At 33.0% G+C, this 13151-nt stretch overlaps 3 protein-coding genes across 6 annotated transcripts; 2 read left to right on the forward strand and 1 right to left on the reverse strand.

Annotated features, from left to right (window-relative positions):
* Positions 1 to 156: 156 nt before the first annotated feature.
* Positions 157 to 2331, forward strand: LOC105451271. Of its 3 annotated transcripts, none has more exons than XM_011691638.1 (4): positions 157 to 453; positions 524 to 870; positions 1542 to 1662; positions 1789 to 2331. In XM_011691638.1, exons 2-4 carry the CDS (start codon positions 625 to 627, stop codon positions 2133 to 2135), a joined length of 714 nt encoding a protein of 237 aa, XP_011689940.1. In that variant the 5' UTR covers positions 157 to 453; positions 524 to 624; the 3' UTR covers positions 2136 to 2331. The 3 variants fall into 3 exon arrangements, with proteins under 3 accessions (XP_011689940.1, XP_011689938.1, XP_011689939.1); XM_011691636.1 differs by having other exon boundaries at positions 158 to 453; positions 524 to 903; XM_011691637.1 differs by having other exon boundaries at positions 158 to 433; positions 524 to 903.
* An 87-nt stretch (positions 2332 to 2418) lies between these two features.
* On the forward strand, positions 2419 to 4636 carry LOC105451272. Of its 2 annotated transcripts, XM_011691641.1 has the most exons (5): positions 2423 to 3204; positions 3339 to 3493; positions 3616 to 3801; positions 3902 to 4063; positions 4251 to 4636. In XM_011691641.1, the coding sequence occupies exons 1-5, from the start codon at positions 3023 to 3025 to the stop codon at positions 4253 to 4255; spliced, it is 690 nt and encodes a 229-aa protein (XP_011689943.1). In that variant the 5' UTR covers positions 2423 to 3022; the 3' UTR covers positions 4256 to 4636. The 2 variants fall into 2 exon arrangements, with proteins under 2 accessions (XP_011689942.1, XP_011689943.1); XM_011691640.1 differs by lacking the exon at positions 4251 to 4636 and having other exon boundaries at positions 2419 to 3204; positions 3902 to 4153.
* A 194-nt stretch (positions 4637 to 4830) lies between these two features.
* LOC105451273 (UV radiation resistance-associated gene protein-like) lies at positions 4831 to 11704 on the reverse strand. The gene is made up of 9 exons (XM_011691642.1): positions 11219 to 11704; positions 10916 to 11120; positions 10174 to 10761; positions 9203 to 9375; positions 8900 to 9126; positions 8651 to 8821; positions 7095 to 8054; positions 6120 to 6189; positions 4831 to 6040 (listed from the first exon to the last, which is right to left on the reverse strand). The coding sequence occupies exons 1-9, from the start codon at positions 11321 to 11323 to the stop codon at positions 5849 to 5851; spliced, it is 2691 nt and encodes an 896-aa protein (XP_011689944.1). The 5' UTR covers positions 11324 to 11704; the 3' UTR covers positions 4831 to 5848.
* Positions 11705 to 13151: the final 1447 nt, after the last annotated feature.

The following is a 13151-nucleotide window of genomic DNA, read 5'->3' on the forward strand; positions in this document are numbered from 1 at the left end:
AATGTCTTTATTGATTATATTAATCGTGTTGTATTCAATCAATTATAAATTGATTCATGTATGTATCTTTTTAACATAATACAGTTTTCGTATTGTGTAAGAATTATAATATTAATAATGAAAGAGAGAGAGAAAGAGAAAAAGTAAAAAGGACAATTACGTGTCAGAAGATTGCACATTTCGAAATACAAAAATTTGAAGAACGTCTTCTCGGCAAATCGACTAGTGCAAATGTCAATCTGTCATGGTTAAATTGTCAAAAATTTCATTAAAAAATGTGTGAAAATTAAAAAAATGGAGCAATAGAAAAATTCGATCATAAATTACAAATTCACGATGGCAGATGTATAATGGATAAGAATTTTGAAACTGATACGACAAAAATTATAATACATGCCTACACCTATACAGCAATAAACTATTGCTTTAAAATGTAGATGTCGATTGGTATAGGTAAATGAAGATAATTGCAAATTTTTCATGTACATACATGCAATTTATATCAACATTGATCCGTTGATAGTGCCAAGAAAAGCTGCAGAAGCACGCGACAACGATGACTTGAAAAGACATCTTCGTAAAGCTTTCGTCGTCCAGGAAAAACTTGTATTCAGAAATTAAGTCATGAAGCAAACAAATCATTACGTTTCGACCTATCAGAAGGACTATACCTGGCCCTTAGTGTCATCTATATGTATTCAACCTCCGACTAAACCAATCGTTGTTAAAGCTTGCATGTGTACCGATTCGCAGCAAGTACGTAAAGAGTCATGGGATGAGAACCTCGAGGGGTGGAGTCGAATGTGTCCCATGGGACGACTTCTGGAGCCAAAGATTTATCCCAAGATCGAACGAGTTCCCCCGGCGGATGTAAAGCGATTCGATCAGCCACTCAGTATTTGCGTGAGAAAAGAAAATATTCAAAATTTCGTGTAACATAACTGGCCTTTTATGATCTCACAATTAGAATAAGAAGTTTATTTTGTGATATACATGCTTATATATGATATATTCACGTTCACGTTTGGTTTATTATTTCTAGTTTATTTATTTTATATTTTTTCACGAATTTGGGACATTAGTATAACATGCGAAGGGACCTAAAGATTAAGTAAAAAATAATATAATAAATTAACTCCATGTTCAGTCGTTTAAACTGCGCGTCGAATAAATTTTCGGATAAACGGATAAATTTCGAATAAACTTGCAACGCAATTATTTAGCTAACAATGAGGCTGGAATAGAGATATCATATTGATCTTAATAAATTGATGCTTATAAGCATCTTAAAATACTGAAAAAAATTTATTACGAAAAATATTACCTCAACCAGGATTAAACGGCTAAGCATGGAGTTAAGAAATTCATATGGAATTCATTATAGGCACCAGAGATCCAGCCGTGACCGTAGAAGACGCTCTCGAATTTAGTTGTGCGATTCATATACGCGATCTAGTTTTTAAATTATAATTATTGTATAATATAAATTAATATGATATATAAATGTAAAATAAATTAAATTCTGAATTTAATTTTTAAAGCTTGAAGAAGGATATCCTGGATTGTACGATGTGTTAGAGAAATCACTTCCACGTGAAACGACTACGCGGGCGGATGCTGATCGCATGAAAACGACGTATCAAGTTGATTACAGTGATCCTGGTAAGTACGGTAAAAAAAAGCCGGAACATATCATAGATGTCATATATTACACGCGTTTACCAGTACGCTTCTGTATTTTATTATTAGCGTTGTTTTAATCGTTTGAAGAAATTGTGATTTTCTTAGCAGCTGCACGTACGACACAGCGCGACATGGCGTTGACAGTTATCGATGGGAACGGTGAACGCGTACGATGTAGTATGCCAATAAAGATAATGGTAGCTGCAGATTGCCCGTCGTACTGTCGTCTCCCTTCCGTGAAATATAACGGAAATACGGACGTTTGGAAACAGGAACGAAAAATCAGATCAAAACACGAAAAGAAATGCGAGAATGAAAAAAGACTGATGTCATTGCCATCCTGGAAATCAGAGTATCACGATAGCATCAGCAAAATCGGTCATGCCATTATGAAAGCTAAATTACATAACGTAAAAAAAAAAATTGTACCACTCCAGTATCAATACTGTTAATACATTCAGTTGAATGTATCAAAAGACTTGCAGTCAACAGCCAAATTAAATATGAAATCCAATTTTTTTTAATAAACCAATATAAAAAAATCAAAGTTTGTAAACGTATAATAATAATAATAAATATTTTCACCGCCTTTTGAATGTACGAAATATTTCGAGCGCGCATTAAAAATAAAAAAAATATATAATTAAAGTTGTAAAGTATGCATATACATGTTTATAAAGATAATTTGAAAAGAAAAAAGGGAAGATAAAAAAAGATAAAGGGGAAAAGTAATCTAAAAAATGGAGAAAAAATGCTAACTAAGAGAAAGACATACGGTTGATTTTCTAATGTTATTTGTATATTTATAAAAAAGATATATAACCATTATTATATATATACTTCAGATTATGTTGTCATCGTATTTTGCTTTCAAAATCAAAATGTTGCGTGATTGTACAAAAACATGCGATTACAAAATTAATTCGGGATTATCTATAGCTAACCGTGGCTTTAACTAAAATAATTGTCAACGTAAAATATAACTAAAAAAAATCCATACATGTTTACAAAATGATCGATATTGACAAAACTAATTTACCTCGAGTCGACTCGTTTGTCGCGCGCGTTGTAATTACATCATTAAACGCGATATTGCATTATGCGCTCTACAGAGCAACTATCGCGTCGATCGTAATGATGAAAGAATGCGTCGTCTGGATTTTTCGAAGATTATTGAAATTTAACCTAGTCGCGAGCAGCCACTGACATATATTTTATCTCACATGGATTAGACTTTTCGTTTTAAAATATTGGAAATTCTCGGTACAGATTTTGCGATTTGTCCTCGAGAAGGATAAAAATTATCCTTGAGGAATCTTTCCGCAATCATAGGTGAAAAATGTTAAATGCACCGGAAAAGTTTGTCAGTATAATGCATCATGACTTTATTTGGCCTTATGCAAAATCTCCGAAACCGCCCTCACCGCCAATGGATACCACTGGCATTCAACCGTATCTTCTCAGACCCGATCCTGAGGATTGTAAGTGTGATATTCATGGCTTTGAGGCTGGAAAAACTAGGTAAACTCAAGATTTTTCTATGGTCAAAAAATAATTTTCGTTTGCAATAATTTTGGTTTAAAATAATGCCTTTAAAATGTAGCCTTTTGCGTATACGTGTACATACATCGAGTCGGTTTCATTTCATTTTAAAGGTATCGACAGTTAGCCGATAAGGAACGTCGACTTGTCGACGAGCTGACTAAGGTCAATTGCGAAATGACGGATCTCACGTCATCGATGTTAGGTGGCGATTGCGATATGGAAGAGGCAATGAAAAGCATTTACAAAACGGATTATGAGAAGAGGGGTGTGTTCGTAATATTCCACGCACGTCTAACAATATAACCGAGGAAAAAGTTTGAAGAAGAATCTATGCTTTCTCTTTCATTCTTATCTGTTAATTATTGCGATATCAAATTATTTTTCTAGGTCTACCCGTCACACGATACAGATCATTAATGGCAGCGATTGACTCGCCTGTTGGATCACCCATTACGCCGGCAATTATCGATTTGAAAGACGCTTATCGAGATCCGACCAGATTTAGATCCTCAGCTATGGAGAGCTTAACAATTCAACCTGTAAAAACGAGACATCTCTTAAACGACAAACGGGGTAATTATAAATATATTGAATATACGCGTGAACGAGAGATCGTTAAAAAATTGTAACCGGTAAATATATCTTGTTTCATATAATTGAATATTATTTGCAGTTCCAGGAACATGTTCCTTCTGGACCGAGCAATTTACTGGATGCTCCGAGTATATGGATACCATTAGCAAAATGGGTTTAACTAATATGAAAAATCAGCAGCGATATTTGGCGCCTCTCCCTGTGTTGAGAAAAATTGGCGTTTGCAATTCTTCTATTAAAAGTAATGTATAGAAATATACATGAATTCAATTCGTACATACATATATAAAAATGATTAATGTTATAATAAAAAATAATAATTTAAATTGTATAAAGTGTGCAAAATTAAAAAAAGCATAATAGTCTTTTGGCAATTTTCATATATTAGTGTTTGGATAAACAGAATTATCTTTTTTATCTTTCTGTAGACTAAATCATAAAGCCAAAATGACAAGAAAAAGCGAGGCGAGAAAAGACACAAATACTAATATACATCATATATCGGAAAATATATAAAATAAAATATATACGTATAATATAAAATGGCGCATTTAAGATTAAATGTAAAAATTATACATTTATAAGAGGTCTAAAAAATCTGTTTTATATAAAATATGTAGTCTAGATAATGCTGCTCTAAAGTCATTTTAAGCATTACACAGTAAACACAACATTGACACGAACACGGACACGACGCGAACACGCGGGATGTGTTTACTGTATAATACTTGAAATGATTTTAGCGCAGCATTATCTAGACTACATATTTTAATAAATACTAATAATAACTATAGACAGAGAGAAAGAGATGGATTATAGAAAATTATAGAATTAAACTTTTTACAAAATAGAAATGTGTAATTATTCAATTCAAAGGATAAAAAGAATATAAGAAATATACAAATAAGGCAATTCGTTTTTTCTTTTGTTTAGATAATTTTTTATTTCATATTATATCACATTGTGATAGTCCGCTCGAGTTTCGCGAGGAAATTGTTTTGCGAACAATTCTTTCAGGTTACTTTTATCTATAATTCGAGAATACAGATTAATTACACGATCGTTTCATTAAGCAATTACGTGATTCACTTGGTCCTCGTATATAAATTTACGTATGTTGTAACATTTCCAATGATAAAAATATAATAAACTATATTGATACATTCGATTGTTTGTATTAGAAGCTCGAACTAAACATTTGATCAATTACATGAATTAAGTACAGTGAAAAAATCTATAATATCTACATAGTACGTATGTATATACAAACTTTGTGTATTACATATTATCTCAGTTTAATGAAAATGTTGTCGTACAGAGATAATAACAATATAAAGTTTGGGGTATGTTACAGTAATAGGGTCGTAACTTAATAATTGTATCAATACATACACTGTATATATACATTTAACTATCAAACTAAGAAAATCCCGACTTGGAACTAAATGTTACAATTAACCGTTCAAAGTTTCACTATAAGTGTGCAGTACGAATACATAAAATAATAACTAATGACTCTCTCACATCTGTATCACATGTACAAAGATGTTTATTTTTCTAAAAAAATCTCAGCTTTTTCGATCTTTACATATATCATATCCAATAAAATATCACGACAATTCTTGATAATTGTTTGCGTCGACACAAGAAAATGAAAAAAGATATAAATGTATGTATATACAATAGAATAGGTGGGTAAAACTGATTTTTTTATACTTTGTCTTTATACATAATTTAGCTTATATTTGTTATAAAATACGTAATTATTTCATATTCGCACTGTAAGACTTGCAGTGATTCATTACAAACATTTCGTATTACTTCGAATAAATAAAAGATAATAAATATTTCTGTAACATTTTACGATATCAATTAAAATCAACATTAAAAAATATTTAAAGAATCTTTATCGTATCAACAACATACATATGCAATTGTGAAATATAAACGGAACATGTCTTCGAGACCTTTGGTAATTATTACTTACATATATTATCAGGGCACAGCTTTATAATATAGGCAGATATTAAAGACGTGGTTTCATAACTTTGAAACTAGTTTTCTTATTAGCTAAAGCTTCGGTGCGCGCACACACGTTCTCTGAGCTGCGCCTAATGACGTCTATATATTCACTTGACGCTTGAATGTCACACTGTATTTTAGCTTCATCGTACGAACAGCACTCCGATCTTGGTGCACTTAGAATTGACGTGTCGACCTGGATACAAAGTGGACATTTTTAGATACCAAAAAAAAAAATGTAGAAATGAAAGATACTAATTAACATCTAAATTTACCATTGGCTCGTTTCTTACAATACCATGAGGCCATTTCTCAGCATGTTGAAGATATTCCGATTTATTCTCTCTGTAAAATAGTTTATCATGTATGTGTACGTGAAATATAATATAATGTGTATGTGTACAGTCGTGGACAGATCGGTTGCGACACTTTTTTTTTTTATTTGGTTTCGGAACGCACTAATATTTTGCAAATGCGAACCACGATTGGTGTATTGTTCCTAGACCAAAGATAGTACATACACCGATCGTGGTTCGTATTTGCAAAATAATGGTGCGTTCCGAAACCAAATAAAAAAAAAGTGTCGCAACTGATTTGTCCACAACTGTACATAAAATATTAAAAAATGATTAACCCCAGGTATACACATTATTTTTTTGACGGCGTCGTATACATACTGGGGTCCCAAGGTCCCATCCATATTTATTATTGTAACTCTAGTAAAAATGTACATATTTCAATTAATTTTTTTTTCAATCGATAGAGACTCGACCAAGGAACAAGCCCATAATGTTTAAAAGTCGATAGAATTAAGGAACTTCAAGATATACGGGTTCAAAGAACAAGGAAAGTTCAAAAACGCGAAAAAATCTCGATTTAGCATCTTTTTTCGAAAAATTATATCTCTTTTGTTTAGAAATCGATTTGAAAAATCCTTAAAGGGCATACTTGAAATAGTAACAAAAAAATTTGGCGATCCGATATTTTAATTTTTTAACAAAACTGCAAGCAGTCCTGGGGACCCCACTTCAACTGTTCACTACTCGGTTGTTGAGCGACAATTGTCGCGCGTCAACACGTCTTCCTACTGAGGAGATCCCAAACTTTTTTTACGTCAATATCCCAAACCCCTCCCCTTTCAATTTCAGAAATGCCAAACCGAGAAAATTTCGTTTTGTAGTCCCGGGGACCCTAGTGAGTATATCTAGGGTTAATTTTTTATACACATGCAATTATATCTACTTATGTACCTGGATTCAGAGCTGGGTTTTCGCCGTAATGTAGCATTCTTTGCGTATTCTTCCGTATAGCCACAAATGGAATTTGTTCTTTGTTTCTGCTCTGATTCCTCATAAATACATACATCGTTTAAAGATGAGCATGATTTAACAAAACATTCTCTGCTGTGGATGGCAGTTTCTGTGAGTGGATCTTGTCCATGAACACTGCTATTTTGTTCGCCGACGATTGTATTACTCATGTCGTAACTCTGTGAAACGTCATTTCTGGAATTATGCCTTTTACTGTATTCGCCATTCTTTAACGCACTGTCTATCGCATCCTTGACGTTCTGTAAATTGTCATCGTACGAGAACACGTTATCGTCGATTTTTTCCTTCCTAATAACATGGTTACCATTCGAGCTCTCATCTACGTCATTTTGGCTACCACTGAGAGCCATTTCACAGCTGCTTATAGAATTGGAGCTTCTGTCTCGGGCACTCACAGAGCTCTCCAGGCTATCCGCGACGTTCCTTGCCTTGGAAACTGATGTAGGTATCATAATTTCGATGTTGCTCTCAATAACGATCTTATCGTTGATTTCGACAAAATCCTTTTTATCTTTAAGAGTTATATTATCGATATTGTTCAGAATGGCACTGTTCAACGTCTCATTACTGCTATTACTCAATCTATCCTTAGCCAGCACCAAAGTCTTATTGTCAATGGCACTTTCTTCCGATTTACAAATTCGCTTTGACTGACTACCCAGCGCAGGCGATTGAAGGACAGGTTTGTCTAAACCCTGATCCAAAGAAGATCCAAGAGACGACTTTATATTCTTTAGTTGACTCATTGATCGAGACGAACGATGGCATTTCTCAAAAATTATTTTTTGCAATGGTGGTGTGAGAGGTGGATTCTGTTTACCATTGCCACTTTCGGTGTCCAGCGATGAGGTAGAAAATGTACGTTTCGAATCGTCCAAACTACGTAAAACAATTCAGAGATGCAATAAAAATAAATACATATATAATTAATAATAAATGCAGGGTTGGAAAAGTTACTTTGTAAAAGTACTTAACTAGTTACAGTTTTTGTCTCTCAAAAAATAACTAGCTATCGTTACAAATTACCGACTCTAAAAAGTAACATGTTACAGTTACAGTTACTCAAAAAGTAACGAATCGTTACTTTTCAGTTACTTTTAAGTTATTTAGAACAACAGTTAATTAAATTAGCTTTATAAAAAAAGATTTACATTTACATATTATATAATTTTATTTGAAAAATAAAAGTAATGCGCATATTTAAATATGAGCATTTAAATATTTCGTATAATTACAATCAACATTACGATTAGATAAGCGAAAGTGTTGCATAATTTTGATCTATGAAAATAACGATTTGACATATACATGTAAAGTAACTGTAAAAGTAACTATTAAATTAGTTACTAATTACTTAAAAAATTTAAGTTAAGTTACAGTTACACATGAAAGAAAGTAACAAAGTTACATTGAAAAAAAGTAACTGTAACTTCGTTGCTTCCCAACCATGATATAAATGTACTGTGTATACGTACTGTATCTGATTGGGCTTAACGTTGATTAGCGTAGCGAGATTCGGCAACGTTGCTCTTAAATCGGTGGTCGGGAGGCCACAGTACCATCGAAGCTGTGCTATATTTTTATTTAATAGATATACAGCGTAATGGAATTGTAATTTATCCTTGCTCCGAGCAAACAGTGGAAATCTAAAAATAACATGTTAACGATAATATATCGCAATGTGCATCTATATGCTAATAAAGATAATTACAAGTAATTCTTACTGTCTATCGTTGTCGGGCAAATTTTCTGTGATATGATCAATAACTTTGCTGCGCGAGCCGTAATGTATGATAGGATATCTGGTCGGTATATTCAAAAAATTTGCAATCATCTGTGTCGTATGTGCAACAAAACCCAATGCCACAGCCACCTGCGTGTCATTCGATAAATCCAATTCCTCGCTGTCTGGCAGATAAACGTCATTTATTCTAAACTTTCCAATACTGTCCTGCAAAATCGAAGAGAAAACGCTAGTCATTCAACTTGATTACAATTCCGAATGCATTATTTTTCTGTCGATATACCTGTCTAATGGGATATATTAAACACAGTTCTGAGATTAATTGTCGTCGCCTCTGCGCAAGTTGGTTGCTCAACTGCAAATAGGTTTCCCTCGAATCTATGTGATTTTGCCGCCACTCATTTAGCCTTTCTATGTCTTTGTTCAGCTCCCTATATCTTTCCATTAAATCAGAACCTAGAAAACGAAGAGTTTTCTCTTTCAAGGTTGCCACAAATTCTTCATTCTAAAATTCCATGACTTTTCCCTGACTTACAGACAAAATTTCATGGATTTTCCCTAACTGTCAATAATATTAAAATTTTTTCGTATATTCGTTTAATTTGAAAACTATTTGGAAACCGTTAAATATTTTGTTGAGAGAGCAATTTAACATAGCAATGCAAAACACTAGTATTGTTGTTAGTATTCCTTTATCTTTTTCTTTTATATATGTGTACAATTCTTTTCCTCTGCTTACAATACAAGGAACATTAAATATAGATTCTTATTAAATATAGAACACAGTAAATATAGATTCTTTTTGATAAAAACTAAATCCTGTTTATCGGAATCTCCGACTTGATATTATACAAAGATTTACAAACTCGAAAGAAGAATTACAAAAATATAAAGTCAATTTTAATTTTATTAATTTTATTAATTTGTTCACAAGTGACAAGAAACTTACAAGTTTAAAAAAAAAAACAGTTTTAAATAAATTTAAAATTCCAACAAAAAGTAGACAAGCTGAAAGTTCTAATGCTTTCATGAAGTATTTTAAATCTCTATTAAAAAGAGAGTTTACATTTACTAACAAAACTGTATAAGTATGTGATATACGCATATTAAACTTCTTTAAAGCTAAGAATTTTAATTTTCCAGAAAATTTTGTAAAATAGCTTTTCCCTTCCATAGATTTCCAGTTTTGTGGCAACCCTGCCTTTATTTAGAATATCCGCAATATAAGCAACATACGCGCGCACATATACTAACCTTGATCTTGATTTTCTTCAACAATATTAGTGTGTAATTGATTCAGTACACGAATCTCTCCCATTTTTCGCGCTCTCTCTTGCTCCAACAATTTTGTTCTAAATTTAGCCATTTCCAGCTCTTTACGTATCTTCATAATCTCCAATTTCTTTTCCCTGTTGACTCTCCGCGGTTGTAACAGTCTGTTCAAAGTTGTCTGTGGATATTTGGGAGTGTGAAAATCATCACCGGAGGCGATGCGCACTCTGAGCGCTTGCACCGACTCCGTTTGTTGCTTTAGTGCCTGCATTTTGCTTCTTAAACTGCTAAGCTTATTCACGGTATAACTGTTCTTTACTTCAGATGCAGTCATAGTCATATAAAGGTAGCGCTTCGAGTCCAGAGCTGCTGTGAAACAGTACGCGGGGGTAAAGTATCCACCGTGAAAATAGAATATCAAAGAATTTTCCTTTAGGATAGTCTCCAGATTAGGTGGTAGCTTAGGACCGATATACGCCAATCCTGTGAACGACACTCCCCATGTAAAGAGGGTCACATCGGCTGTATTATCGCATGGCATCGAGTGTTTCCACACCCTCAGGATAATCTCTGTTTAAGAGGATAGAATTATTTCTCTAAATGTCTAACGAAAGTAAAAGTAGAGTATTTAAAAAAAGACGATAAGGTAAATAATGAACCAACACATTGTATGCTTATACCAAGAGACACAGCATTTATCGTACTAACAAATAGAAACGCTCACCACTAGCCGTTGAATAACCTGTGGCATGCAGGGTCGGCACTTCGAGACTTGACCACCTTGGATTAGCATTGTCGATCGCCTCGCTTGTGTACAATGGAGACGACATGCTTGATCTGTGTAACGTGTAATAGAACCAACATATCTCCCCATTTACATTAGCTTTCAAATTATGGCCTATTATTTGTACTAAACCTCTGAGCCGCAACTGAAAAGAGAAAATTTTAACCAATATATGTCAAGTGACGCTTTTGCTCGGAAAATATATATTATTTTTCTCAACATCAACTTTAATTTATGGCTCACCTGTTGGGTGGCGAGGGGAAGCCAGGTTTTATATCGCGGGGCGATTCGCGGTTGTAGGGTTAGATCTAAATCCTTAACAAGATTTCGCGATTCGGAAAGCTCCATCGTGCAACTTCATAGTACCGCGATGGTATCATTCGGTCGACAGAGATAGTTTACGTCGGTGTGAGAGGAAGACAACACCGGACGGCTTGATCGAAACAAAATAAACGTAATTGTAAACCGCGTACGCGCGCAGGCAGGTTATACCGATTTCTCACGATTAAAATGCAACTAAATAAATTTTGTATTCAGCAACTGATAAGCGTATTAACTACGGAGAGGCTAACTGGTCGTTAAGTCTCACGTCACGACTCGAGTCATTCGATCGCCCATACGTGTAATCTGCATCCCACAGAGAAGAGAACGGACGTGATAACATTTGACAAATTCTGACAGCTCCTCACACACACGGCCCCCTGCAGTCCTCTGCAGCCCCCTGACGGCCGGGTTTGACAACGCCAGCAATGGTCAGAGCCGGCTTAAGGTATTTTTGGCCCAGGGACTAATATTAAAACGGAGCCCCCTTATTATTAAATAATAACAATGATTTAAATGATTTAAAATACATACGTACTTTGCGTTTGCTATTTAAAAAACGTGATTGTTTGTATGATTTTGTTGTTTCTGCTTAAAAGATACAAGACAGTTACTGAATATTGAAAAATAAACACATAAAAATAATTCACATTTTATTGAAATTAGTGGTACTTAAATTTTTTTTCTGAGTTCATTGTACGCAAATTCATTGATTAAATTACTAAAATCAAAATTTCTCAGCAGTTTGCTCTCTATAGCTATAATAATGTCAATGACGATAGTCTATATCAATCATTGGGAATTAATATTTATTTTTTATTATTGAAATCAACAATTTTAAGCTAAGGGGCCCCCTAGAAAGATGGAGCCCAGGGCTACAGCCTCTTTAAGCCCCTTTCTTAAACCGGCACTGGCAACGGTCAATGTTAACGTAAACAAAACACTCTAAAAAAAATTGTATGATCGCATTATATCCTTAGAACATATATGCATGTTCTAAGCATTATCGCATCATTCATAAGCTATCCATATTTATTTTTTGTTCAATCAACTTATTTTGAATAAATTTCTTTTCTTCAGTTTGATCAGAGGCTTTTTTATTTAGGGTTAATAAATTGTTGCTTTCAAGCAAAGTTGTACGCAAATACATTCAAGTTAAATTGAGCAGCAATGATGTTAAAGTGCTATAAATACATTATTTCATTCTGTTTTATTTTTTGAGAGACCGGTATATACGTCTCGCCTTATCTAATTGCTTATATTGGTTATTACATAAAAATACAAAAATAAAAAATAAAAAAAGCAATTTGTAAATACCAACATTAGATAATAATTTATAATATATATTATAATATATATCTATATACGGTAAATATTTGCATTTGATAATAATACAATTATACAAACAAATATATTTGCAAGATAAAGTACCGACAGGTACGTATAGTACGTAATTTGATATAACTATATATTATATGTTGTGATAAATCTATCTGCTATCGTGTATATCCGATATCGTTTGATAACGATTGAATAACATATTTTAATTGATGTAAAAGAATTTCGCTATCTTCGAAAAACTATAATTATATAATTTCTCAAAAATAATCAAATAAATAGATATTAATAGAAAATTACAAAAAATTCATAGAAATTCGATTAGATATAATTTAATGTTATTTGCATATATATATGAGTAATAAATAAGACAATGATTATATATGTAAGTTATCTATACTAAAATAATTAAATAGGAGAGATCAAGGGTCACTATAATGTATTTTATATACGGTTTCATTGAATTTTATATGTATTTTCAACTATACGTATGTGGTCTTTCTATAAATGTTTTAAT

The sequence above is a fragment of the Wasmannia auropunctata genome, unplaced genomic scaffold (assembly GCF_000956235.1).
Source record: "Wasmannia auropunctata unplaced genomic scaffold, wasmannia.A_1.0 LD336053.1, whole genome shotgun sequence".
NCBI classification, from domain to species: Eukaryota; Metazoa; Arthropoda; class Insecta; order Hymenoptera; family Formicidae; genus Wasmannia; species Wasmannia auropunctata.